Here is an 18,337-nt window from a genome sequence, read left to right as displayed (position 1 = left end):
TTGCAAGTAATCTGGAATCAGTGATATCTTCTAAAGTATCTTTTCGAATTGTATAGTGTTAAGAAGAATTAAAATTTATATTCAGGTACTAATACATCTGTATTGGAGAAAATGGCTGAAAAATAACCTATAGATTTTTAATAATCTGAAATAGTTAAATATATTTATTTTAGCATGTCCTAGAAGATGGGCACTTGCTATCGCTTTGCCTAAACCTACAATTTTCCAGTACATTGTTTTTAAGTTTTCCTAGCGTTATCAATATATGCGTACAAAAACAGTTTTTTGGATCACGCCATCGTAGTTCAGCCTTGTTTAAATTATTTACAAATTATATATTTAAGCATTCCTCGTTGATTGCTCTTTGTATTCTTGAAAACTATATCAAAATCTGTTTAGTTATTTAGGAGATATAAGCGGAGATACGGACAGGCAGAAAGCGAATTTGTTTTATACTACAGTATAACCCGCTTAAAACGATTTCTCAGGGACCCTACCAAAAACGCGTCTTAAGCGAGAAAGCGTATTATGCGGGATAGGGAAAATATAACGAACGTACTACATATTATTATGTATTTTGTTCTTATTATTTTAAATTACATACAAATGTTTGTATGTACATTCGATACATTATTTAAAATAATCACTTATTTTGGTTTGACAGAAAGATTTTGATGCGTTAGCAATTAAAAGATTTTCAACATAATGCAACTTTTGCAGTGCGTCTTCACTTTTATCCAAAGAAGCAACATAGCGTCTTAAATCATTAATAGCTAATAATGCCTGGGCGTTTGACAAAACCGGAGTTGACTCATCTTCGTCTTCATGCCGGTCATTCAAGCTCGAGATTGTGCATCATATGTTACGGGGAGCGTTCTTACATTTTTGAATCGCGGATTTTTTGCTTTGCCAATCACTAGCAAACGTAACACCCATCAGAATTGGCACAGGCCAGGACAGTCAGTCTCTCTTCACTTACTTTACTACCATGACAAGATTCCCCCTCTGGCCTCAAGAGCGGGCGCGTATACTGAGCGCGGGCGTATTAAACGGGATGACGAATCGTATAAAGCGTTAAGAAATGTATGAAAATATGTCTCAAGTTGCAGGGACTGGCGTAAAGCGGCGTATTATGCGAGAAATTGTATTAAGCGTGATCGTATTAACGGGGTTATACTGTATTTGTATAGATGATATTTATGTTAAAAAAGCTTCAAAGATCATTTGAGGTTCTTGATTAAAATACGATTGAAACATTAACGATACTCGTTATAGTTACTACTAATAGCGACTAGCGATCATATCTATTAGCAGTTTCAGTATGTAAACTAACTGATATGTTTATGCTTAACGTATCCAAGTATCCTTTGTTGCTATGAGTTAAAAGCACGCTGTTACTAACTCGCGTCGAATTATCTACCGTGTGAGACTAAATACTATCGTATGATATTCAAATGTTTTTAATAGCACATTATTTTGGGTGTGTGTATTTTTTATCATGGTGATTACGTGGTAGTTGGGGGGGGGCGTTGGTCTTGTATTGTGAATTGGATAATAGTCTTAGAGGGTAGGATCAAATCAGAGTATAAAATTATATAGATTGTAAACAGAAACATAAAATTGGTCAATTTGAACATATCATGGGAACTATTAAATTAATACTACAAGTAGTATAAGTAATAATACTTATAACATGTGCGTGACGAGGCGATTGCAGTATCTACCACCCGCCTCCTTGTGTCTTATGAACCTCAAAATATGTATCTATTGAAGGACGTCGTTGCAGAAAAAACTATGAATGTCATGTGAGCATACCAATTGTCGCCTTTGTGTCTCGATTTAAAAAAAAAAACTACAATTTCAACAAGAGCTGCGTTTAAAAATATTATTCTTAATTTAAATTTAATTTTAATTAAAACCATACGACATCTAACTGATATTATAAACGCGAAATGAGTTTGTTTATTTGTCTGTTACGCTTTCACGTATTATCTACTCAGCTGATTAGTATGAAATTTTTCATACACTTTCTCAGAAATGCAAAAGTGACCTTCCCCTCTTCATAAGCGGGTGTAGCTGCAGGCGGATATTCATTTCGAAATACTTGAAGATAAATTTAAAAAAAAAACCTTGATTCCTTCTGACAGTATTGAAAACTAAATACACATTTAAAGTACAAAAAAGCTTGAAATATCACAGTGTACGTCACCTTGAAAATAATCCGGCGAAACAAGCATTGTACAATAGCTCAATGAAGATACCGAGTTTCGGCGTAACATTAAACGGTAGCCTCACACTCGGTGTTGACAGATTCGTCCAAACAAAACGAAAAATATTTGAAACATCTACACGCCAATATAGACCTTATGATTTTTAACATAACATCCTTTATTCAGTAAACATAAAATCTATGCATAATTCGAAGAATATTTCTTATGTAATCAGTAATCGCGGAAGAAAATAGTATTAAAGTTGGTTTTTTGCACTCTTATTAACGAAAATTTGAAAACAGAATCGGTTTTTATTCAAATATTTACGTATAAGTAATATAATCTATTAAAAAAAAGATTTAAATCTCTTAAATTTAATGGCTATAAATAATTTCACGATACTCTTTGAAGTCGTCTTTGGGAGCACGGGCATGGACAGGACATTGAAACGTCAAACTCAAACGTGTACTCACACGTATATATAACGTTTTCAAAATGAAGCGTTTCTGGCTGGTTGGTTAACTTCACACGTGCCGTGGTAGTCAACTCTTTGCTACATTTTAAAGCCATTTTACACAACTCTTACTTTTATGTATTGTATGTATTTTTAGTGGGTATACATATATTTTTTCGTTCTCTGTTTAAATAAAAATAAAAATCGACCGCAATATTATCATACTAAGATAACATAATTCTGGAATGAGTGACTAAATATGTATTATAATTGTTCACAGGTGTTGTTTCATGGTGGGAGTGAGGAAAGGGGGACAAGATGGGTGACAGTTTCCTGCACCTGGGTGACATCGTGTCCCTGTTCGCGGAGGGCTCTGTGGCAGGATTCCTCAGTACCTTAGGGTGAGTTGGAAATTTATTTTGTTATTGAAAAATATTTTTATTAACTATAGAAATTTTAAAAGAGTGTTTTATAAAAATAATTAAAACGGATTTCTACCGATTATCACAAAAGGACTAAATATTTGATAATTCTAATATACGTGCTTAAATATAAACGTACGGAATAGCAAATATTGTGAGCGTTTATATTTAAGCACGTAGGTACGTCGTACATTTTATTGATGTGCCTTCGGAAAACATACAGCATTGCTTTGAAGAAGCAGTGTATACTTAGCCTTATATTTGCGGTCTATGCTTCCGAGTAGGGTAGTTCAACATCCCTCTCACCAGATGGCGTCAGTGACGCACCAGCAAGACGGGAACCGTTTTCATTTCGAATGTCATAGCGTTGTGTACTTTCGCCGCGTGCGGTCGTTCTTAAGACGTCTTTCTTATAATTTATTGTGCTTATTTAGTGTTAAATCGTATTTCGTTATGAATTTCGCGTCGAATAATGACACCGATGAGGCCCTCGGAGCCGATCGAGTGGTCGTTTCGGATGCACCGGTGTCCGAGAGGAATGTGCGCCGTGACAACGAGGAGGCATCGGGGGCTAGTTCGAGCAGCTCATCGGACAGCGATGATGAACCTCCACGAAAGAGACATAAGCGAGAAACTCAGGTAACGGTCGATCCTCGGATCGACGCGTTATATGACCAGGTCAGTCTCCTTACAAATTTTATTATGCATCAGCAATCTTTACCAAATATAAACTCGAATAAAAGTGATATAATTGAACAACCCGATAGAAATGATCATGATTTTTTGTGTAACCCATCATCGAAATTATCAAAATCGCTTCACTTAGGCTCATGTAAGACAGATTTTGACGAAAGAAAAGTTCTTAAACCGGCTAATGAAAAACGCTTAAGTCAACTAATAAACCTTCAACAGTTTAATACTCCCATGTGGCAGCATATTCGTTATAAAAAGGCGTTGACAGATATGCTCGCATACCCTGGTTTTTGCAATTTAAAAATTAATGACGAGTTGTATTGTTTAAATAAAGGAAAAGATTTTTTGGCCCCAACGGAAGAAATTATGGCGGCAACTACCAACGCCTTGTTATATCAAAGAGAATTATTACAATCCGGGTTACAAGGAATAATTGATTGGGCTCATAATAATTCATCTGAACTAACACCTGACAATCTTTTTAATAAAATTTCTGAAACATTCGGGATTTCGTCTCAATCGTACAAATTATCCGAACAAACATTGCAATTAGTCTGCGGCAAAAGATCAGAATGTATAGAGACTAGACGTAGAAGAATAGTCTCCGAAATACCAGATAGAAATATTCAAGTTGCTCTTAATAACATACCTCCAAGTGAGGAATTTTTGTTTGACAAAACAAAACTAATGTCACTTATACAATCTCTCGGAGGGCCCCAATTTTGGATGTCTCCATCTACGCTTTCCAAAAATAGAGATACATTAAGAAACAAATACAAAGGGTCCGTACCGTCTACATCCAAATACCGACATCAAACACAAAATAAAAATATTTTTCGAGATACCCACAAAAAAACAACAAAGGTCAAATCAAACGTACAAAGGAAAAACTGACACTTACAAACAAAATAAAAATTCCTCTTTTCAAAAAGAAAGGAAAAAGTGACTACCCGACTCATTTCAAGGGGGGTTGCCTAATTATGTACAAAAACCGTTGGCAATCACTGGGTGCAAACAATTTTATAATTTCAACAGTCACTGGTTTACCCTTTTACAAGAAACCTCCCTTAATAAAACCGAACAAACGTGTCATGAGGCAATATGCAGCCAAAACGTCACCTGCAATGTCCCAAATAATAGAAGATCTCATAAATCAGGGTGTACTGCAACGTGTTGCCCCAAAAACACCCAGCTTTATCTCCAAGCTTTTTCTAAGAAAGAAAAGCGACGGATCAATGCGTCCAATTTTCAATCTTCGAGAATTGAACAAATTTGTCAGAGCAAAACATTTCAGACTCATTTCCCACAGCTCAGTTCCAGATTTTCTTCAACCGGGGGATTGGATGGTAAAGCTGGACATTTCTCAGGCTTACTTTCACATACCGGCAGCAAAATCTCACCGACCGTTCTTAAGGATCAGTTACAGCAATCAGCTTTACGAAATGATGTGTTTGCCTTTCGGCCTGGCTTCAGCGCCGCATCTATTTTCTTCCGTAACATGTTGGGTCGCGGAGACCCTACGTGCGAAGGGATGTCGGGTTCTAGTCTACCTAGACGACTTCCTTTTGGTCAACCAAGACCAATCCAAGTTATGTCTTGAAGCTGCGGAAGCTGTGAGGCACTTGGAATATCTCGGCTGGCAAATCAACTACCAGAAATCAATATTAACACCGACTCGGGATTTAAAATACCTAGGTATTCGATGGCAAACTGCAATCAATACAATGTCACTGCCAACAAAGAGGCAACACAGCATCAACAGTACGATAGACAGGTTGATCGTAAGAGATCGAATCAACCTCAGAGAATTACAAAGTCTGCTGGGACAGTTAAACTTCGCCAACTTTGTAATACCTCGGGGCCGATTGCATTGTCGAAAAATTCAAATATTCTTACGTCACTACGACAAGAACAGACCCCGACAAGCCCAGCCGATTCCACAAGCTGTTTATCGAGAGATGACGTGGTGGCGCGGAGCCACACGTCACTCAACTCCTATACACAAGAAGCCAGCAACCCATTTCTTAGCAACGGACGCTTCAGACACGGGTTGGGGAGCCCATCTAGACGGCAAACTAATGTCGGGAGTGTGGTCATCTCGTCAAAAAAGTTGGCACAGCAACAAAAAGGAGCTCTATGCAGTGATAGCATCGATCGAGTTGAATGTGACAACATTACAAAAATCACATGTCCTAATTCAGTCAGACAATCGGACCTTAATTGCATACATTCGGAAGGAAGGGGGGACCAGATCGTTGGCATTACTAGCACTAACTTACAAACTCTTGAGCTTGACGGACAAGTTCAAGATAATCCTATCAGCGCATCACATACCGGGACGGTACAACGTGATAGCAGACAGACTATCACGAGGAAAACAACCCGCAGAATGGCATCTCCTGCCTCGAGCAACCACCGAAGTTTTTCGGAAGTGGGAGAGAGATAGACCTGTTTGCGACAAAAGAGACTGCTGTGGTTCCCAATTACGTATCGATAGACTGCAGAGATCGATCAGCAAATTATATAGATGCATTCAGCAGACCATGGGTCCATCAACTGGCATGGGTGTTCCCCCCTCCCGCCCTAATACCCAGAGTCTTAGCACACCTGAACAAAGTAGTGGGAACATATTTGATAGTCGCTCCGGATTGGCCTCGAGCTTTCTGGCTCCAAGATTTGAAATCGAGAGCTTTAGACGTTCCGCACGAACTTCAGAACCTGACAGAGAACATGATAGATGTAGTGACATCGCGACCTCCACCGCAAGCAGAGATATTGACCCTGAAAGTTTGGAAAATTGGGGGTGGGGTGCCCAAATAAAGGAATGGTCCACACAAGAGAAAGAACTACTGAAAAATAGTTGGCGACAATCAACGTTATCTACTTATTTACCAGCAATTAGAAGATGGATTAAATGGTGTTCCAAATCTGAAGTAGATCCAAAATCCCCCCGACCTGCTGATATCGCTAAATTTTTAATACATCTTTTTATTCAAGAAAAGTTATCCCATAGTACTATCCTAGTACATAAATCAGCAGTATTAACTTTTTGTGGCCCACACGTAGAACAACAAATATTTTCTAACTTTATAATAAAACATACCCTTAAAGCAATAGGAGTAGCTAAACCGAAAATAATAAGACCATTATTTACGTGGGATCCACGAATAATCTTAGATTGGCTCTCTTCAACTCCACAGAAAGACACCCTATTTGATGTAGCTCGTAGAACTGCCACGGTATTATTATTAGCATCTGGTCGTAGGATTCACGATCTTACCTTGCTCAAAATTTCTAACGGTAGTTATTTTGATAATGGTGAAAATATAATTTTAATACCAGAGTTTGGATCTAAGACGGATACACATAATTATCGTCAATCCGCCTGGAAGCTTTCTAAGCACCACGATACGAATATTTTCCCAGTTACGCTCGTTAGACTTTTAATAGAAAAAAGTAAAGTACGAAGATCTGAAGTAAAAAATTTAGATAATCTTTTTATTACGGTCAGTAATAAAATAATAAAAGCAGCTTCGCGTACTGTAATTGGCAACTGGGTGCGCACTGTTCTTAAAGATAGTGGTATTCATGCACCCCCAGGTAGCTGTAGATCCGCAGTAGCTTCTTTAGAATGGTCACTTAATCAATCAATTGATGATATTTTAGCACGTGGTAATTGGAAATCTTCTAATACGTTTTTTAATCATTACTGTCGCGCGATAGACCTTCCTAAAGATAATTGTAATGAGTTCTTCAAAACATTTATGCCATCCTAAATCTTACTTAATTAAAAGAATAAATATTCTTATGATTACATAAATAGTAATATTCTAAGATCAATTCTTATTATTGTTTCAATTGATTCATGTCATGTATAATGACTTCCTAATTATAATAATTTTCTTATGTAATAATTAGAAATACTAAATAAAATAAAAATTAATAAGTTACTATTAATATGTTTTATATTTAATTATGAATCATTCCTAATCATCATAGCGTTGTGTATTTATGTTTATTTCACCAGCAGATAACAAACACGTCTTCAAAGCAATGCTGTATGTTTTCCGAAGGCACATCAATATAACGGTTTTACATAACAATAAAACCGATATTATGTGCCGAGAGGAAAACATACAGCATTGCAGGAAGTTCTTCCTGGTGAAGACTATGACATTCGAAATGAAAACGGTTCCCGTCTTGCTGGTGCGTCACTGACGCCATCTGGTGAGAGGGATGTTGAACTACCCTACTCGGAAGCATAGACCGCAAATATAAGGCTAAGTATACACTGCTTCTTCAAAGCAATGCTGTATGTTTTCCTCTCGGCACATAATATCGGTTTTATTGTTATGTAAAACCGTTATATTAATGATATAAATAATACTCAAAATTAAAAATTAAATGTACCTATTTATAAATGCCAATTCTATAAATTACATCAAACTAATTAAGTAATTCGATTGAAACTTTATGTACATACGTTTTAAGGACCACGTCTAAGATATACGAACTGTTTTCGATTTGTCTTTGTTAACAAAATATTACTACATTTCAATATACGCTTAACGAAATCGTTAAAATAAAAACAAAAAAAAAATCTATTATTATATCAAACAAATTATAATTATTCAAAACATTGAACAAATTTAAAATAAGAATGTACTCAAGTATACATACATGCATAGTATGTGTTTGTTATTAAAGTGTAGTAAAGTTAAAGCATACAAACAAGCAAAGCCTTTATATTATGGGCGTCTGGAAGGACAAAGTCAATTTCCTTAGTATTCAAAGTAATCTCCGTCCACAGCGTTCTATACGATGAGCTTTAGGATTTCGTGACTCGCATTTAGTTCAGTAACAGTTTTAGTCTTGAGTTTAATTAAGAAAATTATTATTAAGTTTCACCAAGTTGTATTTAAAGAATAATATTTTTTGAGGCCGACCAGTAAATTATTATCTTTTTCTAATATACTTTCTTATAAAGATTTTGTATTATTTTCGCTCGCGTTTTTTTTGTTAGGTATAAAAAATTAGGTTTTGTCCTCGGGGTATAAGTTTGCTTCATACTAAATATACGCTTCATATCAAATGCAGCGTAAAGCGCAGAAAGCGTAAAATTTGTGGGCAATGGGCAAACGAAAACGTAAAATGGGCAGACAAACCGACAGAATTACTTTCGCCATTGTAATATTAGTATAGATAAATAAATTAATAATAATTTCGTATGTTCTCAATAATAATAAGGCTCACTCTGAAAGGGATTGTCTCGGAGTTTTTATTTGTCAACTCAAAGGAATCATAACCCTCCCACAGGGCGCTAAATATAGAAACTTGTTCCTTATTTAAATAATTAGTTCCGTAATTTATCAAATATGCTAAAATATTTCGATACGCTTGTTTTGCGCTCGTGAAAACCTTTTTTTTATATCAACGTTTGTTGCAGGTTGGTAGATGACAGGTGCGTTGTTTGCCCTGAGGCAGGCGACCTGACTGATCCGCCCAAAAAGTTCCGGGGTAAGTCATAAAATTCTTTCACATTTTAAAAAAGCACATGTGCTTTTAAAACATCTTTGTACATAATTGGCCGCTGAACTCATATCGAGCTAAAGTGCAGTCTCGTGACACCTTCAAAATGGCCGTCATTCGAAACTTGTCATGGCTCAAATTTCATTTTCAAACACAGCTAGAAGAAACAGCGATATCACATTAAAAAAAATCTCGCTGTCTCGCTCACTCGCTCACAACACTCCTTGCACACTTTCCGTATAAATTTAAATATTTATTCGAAATAAACTTTATATTATATTTATTATTATTCATTGATATTATTTAACTTAGCCAAAAACAAGAACACATGAATCTCATTCCATTATTAAAAATACAGTTAATCTCGTTTATTCATTCATTATAATTTTAATAAAGCTTAATAAAAAATAATAGCATTTAAAATTTGTTTTCTCTTCGTGTTCTTTATTAATACGCGTTGTTGTATATTGTCTTTAATTAGTGGTAATTGGCAACGGATTGAAGAATTACAGGATATATTAAACAGTTATTTTAGAAATAAAAAAAAAATACTGTTAGCTTAACGCATTAGCAGTATGAATAAAATAAAACGTCATTTTATGTTCATGTAGCAATTTTGTTTATATATTTTTAAATATAGAATCTTGGAAAAAAGTTTAGAAAAAGATTAAGTGTATGCGAAAATTAAAAGGTCTTAAGTGAATACAATCAAGGGCAGTTTTATAAAAAATATAGATTCCTTTGCTTTACTAAGGTAGTCAATTTTTTCCCAGATTGCCTGTTCAAGATATGTCCTATGAACCGCTACTCCGCTCAGAAGCAGTTCTGGAATACTGCCAAGCAATCCGCCAATGCCAGCGCCGATACAGATACCGGACTGCTGAAGAGGTTGCATGTAAGTATCCTCAACGTTTTCTTACATTGTTTATAAAGACACATAACATATACATTCATTTTTATCCATAGTCTGTTCCAAACAAAAGAGGAATAAAGTTAAATAAACTTTGTCATTGTATTGACGCCATATCATTGGATCTATGTCATTTATTCGCAAGAAAAATGCCGTTTTGAAGTAGCAGTTTCCGAAGCAGTTATTGGAACTTTGGAAGTAAAATTAAAGTGGATATAAGCAGTTAATTGCAATAGTGTTGTGTTATAAATAAATACATAGACATTTCATTAGCAAAATCAGGATTATTAAAGTTAAGTGGGCGCAAATTCAAACGATTTTATATATAAACGATCCACAAATTCAGTAAGTTTTTAATTAAACAATCAATCACACAGATATATTCACAATAGTCATCAATATCGATTTGTTAATAAATCTTATACACAATTACACATAAATCACTGAATCCCGTACAAAAGAATAGAGATAATGTTCGAAATTAGCGATTCGTCGCATACGCGGTGCGTTAGAAATCTTGAATGTAACTCTCGATCCAAGATGGCTGCCGCGCTATCATCGTCGCGACGCTTCACTAGAGCGCCGTTCAACTCCCATTGACACTCTTTTCCAAGCAGTATGAAGAAACAAGATGGCGCACCATGCGCCGTCATATATATTAATCAAGAACTGTTCAGTAGCTTGTACCAAATCGCATAGAGTACTTTTGCATTTGTTTATCTTTATTCCTTCTTCGATAGTAGGCTGCAGTTAGACTAGTAAAAAGGTCTAACTTTAAGAGCTCCAGCTTGTGTACCGAGTTCGTGGCCTTAAATCTTGGGTCGGACTAATAAATATTGCTGGGTTTTTCTGTCAAAGAATTCTCAATATCTGATCGGATTTGACAGTTGACAGTGTTATACACACTTGTCTCGTGAACAGGGGTGCATTTGATACCTTGGTCGCCCTAGGCTTATGGTAGATTGCGGCCCCTTCTCCCCCCTACTGTTTATTACGAAAAATGTGAAGAATTCAATTAGTTAGAGATGTGTTCAAGTTCTTCAGTTTTTAGGTGTTATTGTGTGGTTTCCTAGCTAGGCGACTATTAAAACAAGGTACATCCAAGTTTTCCGGCCCAAGTATTTTTGCCCTAAGGGGAAATCCGCGCCTGCTCGTATACCACGTAAATCCGTTTCGCCATATCTCTCGACAGATAGTTCGTAGTTGTCTATGTAAGTTTTTCCTTGATATTGCCTTGTTCATAGATTTTTACTATATAGGTTGGCGGACGAGCAAATGGGCCACGTGACGGTAAGTGGTCACCATAGCCCATAGAAAACGGCGCTGTAAAAAATATTAACCATTCCTTACATCACCAATGCGCCACCAACCTTTGGAACTAAGATGTCCCTTGTGCCTGTAGTTACATTGGTTCACTCACTGGAACACTACAATACTGAGTACTGCTGTTTGGCGGTAGAATATCTAATGAGTGGTTGGTACCCAGACGGGCTTGCACAAAGACCTACCACCGAATAACATACTTATCTATTTAAACTTGGTGTAAGTAAAACTAGTATGATAAAATAATAAAAAAGTACAAGGACTTGTACTTTTGACTTCGTCAAAATCGATTTTTATACTGTTATTAAAATCTGCGTTCGAGCGTGATTAAGTCAAACGAGCAAATATTATATCGGTGAGCTTTATCATATTATGCACATTATACTATCTACTGATAGTGAAGTATTCAACTTTAGGCAGGCGTAAGTAGCTATAACCCAATTCCAAACATTTTACCGACAATCGAAGAACCTCGGTATCATTAGTTGGATAGTATTTGTCATAGATTATTCAATACTTTGGATAATTGTAGGTTCAATTTTGCATTTGTATAATTCATCTGGTGCTTAAGTGTTTATAGAAAACATCGTAAAGAAATCTGCATGAGTTAATTAAATTTTATTCACAAATTTATCCACTAAACGTTAAACTTAATGATTGTGGGTTCAAATTTTTATGTACATAATTCATCTGTTGATTTGGCAGTACAGGAAACCTTCGTGAGAAAGAATGCAATCTCCATGAGGTGCATAATTTTTTTCACAAGTGAATCCACCACCCAGTAGTGCAGAACTCCAAATTCAGGGACCCCAACTGGTCAAATCCATGCTCTATTTACTTTATGAATATATCTGATACTTATATTTTACCACTGACGGTTATGTAAGATGAGTTATATGTCTAAAGCTTTTTGTAAAGCGAAATTGCTTTAGCGGACAAGTTAATTAGACGTTTTATCTTGTCAGTCATCTTTTATACAAAAAATATATCGTTTGTAGTCCAATTATCTACACTAATTGCATTGTTATAAGAACTCATTTTGCGTGAGTGATCAATTAAGTCGAAAAATAAAGCTCATGTGACGTGACGGAAGTGAAACTCTGCGTCAGAAATATTCCAATTTGAAGGCAAGTTCCATTTTTTTTTCTTTTATGAAATCAGTAGGTGGACGGGCCACCTGATAGTAAGTGGTCACCTCTCCTCATAGACATTGGCACCGTAAGAAATTTTAACCATTCCTTACATCTCCATTGCACCCCGAACCTTGGCAACTAAGTTGATATGTTTCACTGACTCACTCAAAATATAGATTATATTGTTTTAAAATGATTGATTTAATATACTTTCAAGTTCAAAAATGTGCTGAGTTCAATTATAGTTCAAGGAATTATTGTGCGTTTCCTCTGAATTTTTTTCCGATTACTTTATAGCAACCGTTTACAATTCTTCAGTAACTCACCGACAATCGATATTGTATGAATTTTTCATGCTAAATTATATTGATTACAGATTAGTCTTGTACTCGTTGAAAACCCAAAAGATGCCATATATTCTTTCGTCGATTCCATCTTGGAATTAATCCAATTGTTTCTTCTTTCTTGCTATAATCAATGTCTCTAGCAATTTTGTTTTACTTTGTTTAATTTTCATCGTATATTATTCAGTTCAATTATTACTTTAATGGCTTTTAGTTGTGCCGACAGGGCATTATTTCACCAATGTCACGTAGAATGGAGAAGACACGAAATAGATTGATCGGTACGGTTGAGATAACAAACTCAATTAAATTTTGAAGACTAGCATAGTAGTAACAATTTCCTTGTTAATCCTTAACCTAGATCAATACAAACATCACCGTATATTACAACAACTCAGGATTGACTGGACGAAGCATGAATTAATGAATGAACAATGAAAAACCATGAATGAACTGGACTAGCAATAGATGTAAATAAGAAATAAATGTAGCTAATGTATATACTTTTAAAAATAAATCACAAGTTCCTGGTACAAGGTACACTTGTACTAGCATATTCAATGTACTTACTAAGTTACCTATTCTTAAAGTTTCAAGTAACCAACAAGATTGTGTAGTATTCGACTATTCATATAAACTTGCTATTGTTTATACTTGGTATGGTATTCCCTTATTACTAAAAATGATGCATCTCAATTAACAATCGAATTAACATAAATTATATTCTTCAAGATATTCACCGGTAATATAATAAAATTTTAACGGCACTCGTAATTATATCACGTATAAAAAGTGGTTTAAATGTTATAAAATATTAATAATATTTCAAATGAAATGTTTAGATATTCATGCTAAAGTATCTTGTTTTATTTCGTACATTTAATATTCTGCAAATTTGGATACATACAAAGGATATTTTATTATGTTTAACACATTAAATCATATTTGAAATAATTTGATGACGTTAATGTCCTTCTGAACTTCTGATCTGATAAGATTCTGAGAAAGTCACTCAACGCAGGCTAAACAACTGTATAGAAAATGTTATATACACATCACATAGACACGATATTACACTAATGTATGTGTAAATGCAGATGTACTCTCGTAATACGATGGCATGGTCGATCGAAACAGGCAGAAAGACTTACACTGGTAACATCCACACTTCGGCTACTAAGACATTCTAAACAGGAAAAATGCATACTTTTTATAGTTCCGACCGAGAACGTGAACTTTGCGATCTGCGACTTTATAAGTAAGCCGCTAGAGCAGCGAGGCGGTTTAAAAAAGCGATTTAGAAATACAGGAATATAGGAAAATATTCCAATGGAATACGTGTCAAAATAATATTTTTAAAAATAACATCCTTTGATAAAAGGTCCACTACAATATTTTTATAGATCGTCTACGTGAATCATAAATAACGTCTAAGATGCCGGATTGTTTATTTTCTTACTCTTCCATTGGAATATTTAAAGCGTTACACGTTGACCTGTTTAAAATAGAAAATGAAAAAAAAAAACGAATCAAATGCCAATTTAATATCGACAACAGAGTGTTCATATCAGTCACGTAGATACGATCTATTCTCACTTTATTAGTGGGTGGATTGGGATGTTTTTTTATGTATATTGGTCGATTACAAGCGATATTACTTGGTATTAGATTCGTAATGCTAGTTATTTTATCTTGGAGTAACATACTTAAATATATCCATATGAAACTCAATCAGTACGTAATCTACCTTTTTGCTTGTAACCTCTTTCGTTTATAATTAAACTCATTGGCAAAAGTTTGTTTTCTACGTCACTACTTAAATTTAAATAAATTAATAATGCCACTGCAAATATTCCACTGCTGGTCTAATGCCCTATCTCGTACTTATTAAAACCTTCGGAAGTTTTCTACCAAATTGCATCAATTCGGTGCGATGGTGAATACACGGATGCCAGATTTTTATCCAATACAAGTCTCCTCACGATGTAAACCTCCACCTCCAATAAAAAGATAATTTTTATTCCAAATACAAATTTAAAACTTTAAATGTCAGTAATGCTTGGGTTTTGATCCTACAACATTTGATTAACATTAACGCATTTTAGCTACTGGACCAGATCGGCTTACAAACTCACTAACATAACACAATACACTAACAAAACTATAAGTTACATAATTTATCAAAAAAAAAAAATACATTTTCATTAAGAAAAAAAAGCAAAGAAAACATTACAATTAACCCAGATAATATTGTCGTCTGTCACATATTTTTAAATGCATCTCATAAAATGAATTTAACGTGCAATTCACTTGATCGATGATCATTTAAAACAATTTTATCGCTTATGTTTCTTTCATCTCAGCGTAATAAGAATTTTAAAAGACATTAATACGTGACAGGCCTAATAAACGGTTTTTCGTAATGGTTTTAGGACTGAACGTTACAAATAAATCCGTCGGCGACAAACTCGATCATTCTCGTTCCGTTTTAACGAAATACGCAACGCTGAATTATAATTTCAATCTCTTTAATGTTTATTTATTATTATTAATGTAGTTAAGTATTCTTTTTGGGTTCCTTTCGTTTGTTAAAAACAAATGGTGCATATTCGTTTTTGTATATTAAATACATTATGTATTATTTTAGACAAACTATTGTTACTATATATAATTCCTTTGACTAATAAAAGTTTCCGCCAACCCGCATTTAAGCAGCGTGGTGGAATATGCTCCAAACCTTCTCCTCAAAGGGAGAGGAGGCCTTTATCCCAGCAGTGGAACATTTACGGGCTGCTAATGCTAAAAAATAAAAGTTTTATAAAGTGTATTACAATACAAGGTTACAATTGCATTTAGTTGTTTGGGTTATGTTAAAACTTTATAAAAAAACAACATTCTGCATATTTGCGAATAAAAACCTTTTCACATTGAGTTTGTTTATGATCTTTTATGAAACTTTTATTTTTTGCAAATATATGTCACCGAATGATTTCTAAAACGTTATTTAAATTACCAAGTGCACATGTGTTTACGATAATGCTAAAATAGTTAAGACCTTTTGGACTTGCGATATTTTTAAGCAAAGTTTCCATATAGCATATAAATCTGTTTGCGTGTAGGTATGTAAATAAAATAATGTTTATCTCTTTTTCTCTATAGCATGCCGCTGAGATAGAGAAGAAGCAGAACGAGATGGAGAACAAAAAACTACTGGGAACAGTGGTACAGTATGGCAGCGTCATACAACTGTTGCATGTCAAGTCTAACAAATATTTGACTGTGAGTGTATTTTGATTTATTTATTTTAAAGAAATCCTATAAGCTTAGCCGCTTAAAAATTGGAGAAATAATTGATAATCAATTATTACAAATTAATTTTGTGTTTAAGTAAAAGAAAATTTTCATGAGACTTTTTTGTTTTTTTAATAACATAGGTAGGTGGACGAGCAAATGGTCCACCTGATGGTAAGTGGTCGCCAACCATTGATAATGGCACCGTAAGAAACTAAGATGTTATTTCCCTTGTGCCTATAATTACACTGGTTCACTCACCCTTTAAACCGAAATACAACAATACTGAATACTGCTGTTTGGCGCTAGAATGTCTGGTGGTAACCAACCAAAAATTTTTGGCACTTCTCTTAACACAAGAGGTCGTTGCCCCTTAGTTAATATCGTATGTTAATATTACTTTATCTGTAATTATACATTACGACCCTTATGTTATAGACATCCTCATCACAGAACTAATAAAACAATTCTCATAGCTGTAGCCAGCTGTAAGTAAATAGACGAAAAAGTATTTATTACTACACAGCGAATAACAAATTATACAGTAGAAATCTTCAGTAGTAATAGCATTAAAAACTTTATTTACTATAACAATGTAAATAAAATGTATGTCTTTTTTTGTTCTAGGTTAATAAACGATTGCCCGCGTTGCTGGAGAAAAATGCAATGCGGGTGCATTTAGACGCAAATGGTAATGAAGGCTCGTGGTTCTATGTAATACCATTCTACAAACTCCGGTCGACTGGTGCGTATTATTTTTTTTACACACATACGTAATGGTACCTAATACTAGTTCTTGCAAACATAAACACTTGAATAACGTAATGATTATTTAAAATAAGAAACCAGAAAGGACTATAAGGGCACTTGATCAATGGTTACAAATTTTAACGTTTTCCAACATCGTCCAGGCACTCCTTATCAACTAACCAAAGACGTGTAACTGTAATTACTAAGACTCTGATTGAGTCTGATTGATCTGATCTGATCTTTTAAAGAAAACAAAAATGCTTTTTGGCATAGAATAAATTTAATACACAACCATTAAAGTATGTATTTATACTCTGGGAAGAAGGGATGTATTTTTGTATTTATACTAAGGCAACACGAAAAACCTTTATTTTGGAATTTAAATGTTAAGATTCAACGTCAAATATATAACTAATTAAATAAGTAGATTTACATAAATTAAATGAAAAGTTAATAATAATGTCGTCTGTAGGGGACAATGTGGTGGTCGGCGACAAGGTTATATTGAACCCGGTGAACGCCGGGCAACAGGTCCTACACGTGTCCTCTAACCACGAGCTACCGGACAACGTTGGATGTATGGAGGTGAGAGAGAATTGATCTAAGCGTGCTTTTATTAATTAAATCATCAACCAATGTATTCGTTCGATCAATTTCTAGCTTAAAGCCTCAACTTATCATAGCCCCCATATCATACATATAATAGCCCCCTTTCTTTAGCAAAAAATAAAGTAAAATTATAGTAAGTATTTACAGGCTTGTAAATGTCCCACTGGGATTTAGAGCTTATTCCAACACGGTGGTCCAATGCGAGTCGGTGGATTAACGTGCAGGTTTCTTCATGATGGTTTTCTCCACCGCCGAGCACGAAATCAATTAAAACACAAATTAAGCACATGAAAATTCATGCGTTCTAACCACTGAGCCATCCCGGCTCTTTCCCCTTTATTATTGGATACGCAGAGGTTGCGTGCATATATGTATATCCGTATCTAAAGTTTAAACTTTTCTTTTCAGGTGAATGTAGTAAATTCATCGACGTCATGGAAGGTGACCCTTTTCCTAGAACACAAAGAGAACCAGGAGGAGATGCTTAAGGGTGGTGACGTAGTACGACTTTTTCACGCGGAGCAAGAGAAGTTCCTCACGATGGATGAGTACAGACGAAGGCAACACGTCTTCCTCAGGACCACGGGCCGGTCGAGCGCCACCGCCGCCACCAGCAGTAAAGCCTTGTGGGAGATTGAGGTACCATTTCATATTTATAATTTTACACAG

General features: G+C 35.0%; 1 protein-coding gene across 3 annotated transcripts in view; it reads left to right on the top strand.

The window, feature by feature from the left end:
- The window catches only part of LOC125073685 (inositol 1,4,5-trisphosphate receptor), a 68,893-nt gene that overhangs the window by 18,943 nt on the left and 31,613 nt on the right, over positions 1-18,337 (top strand). For 2 of the 3 annotated variants that reach the window (XM_047684645.1, XM_047684644.1), the window contains exons 1-7: positions 2,950-3,065; positions 9,226-9,296; positions 10,082-10,203; positions 16,178-16,297; positions 16,937-17,054; positions 17,532-17,644; positions 18,077-18,307. In XM_047684645.1, coding sequence (XP_047540601.1) covers positions 2,983-3,065; positions 9,226-9,296; positions 10,082-10,203; positions 16,178-16,297; positions 16,937-17,054; positions 17,532-17,644; positions 18,077-18,307 — 858 coding nt within the window. In that variant the 5' untranslated portion in view covers positions 2,950-2,982. Of the gene's footprint in view, positions 1-2,944; positions 3,066-9,225; positions 9,297-10,081; positions 10,204-16,177; positions 16,298-16,936; positions 17,055-17,531; positions 17,645-18,076; positions 18,308-18,337 lie in introns of those variants that run through there. The other variant, XM_047684643.1, reaches the window with a different exon arrangement.

This window comes from Vanessa atalanta, chromosome 25 (genome assembly GCF_905147765.1).
Source record: "Vanessa atalanta chromosome 25, ilVanAtal1.2, whole genome shotgun sequence".
NCBI classification, from domain to species: Eukaryota; Metazoa; Arthropoda; class Insecta; order Lepidoptera; family Nymphalidae; genus Vanessa; species Vanessa atalanta.
This window is presented reverse-complemented; position numbering and strand designations above follow the sequence as displayed.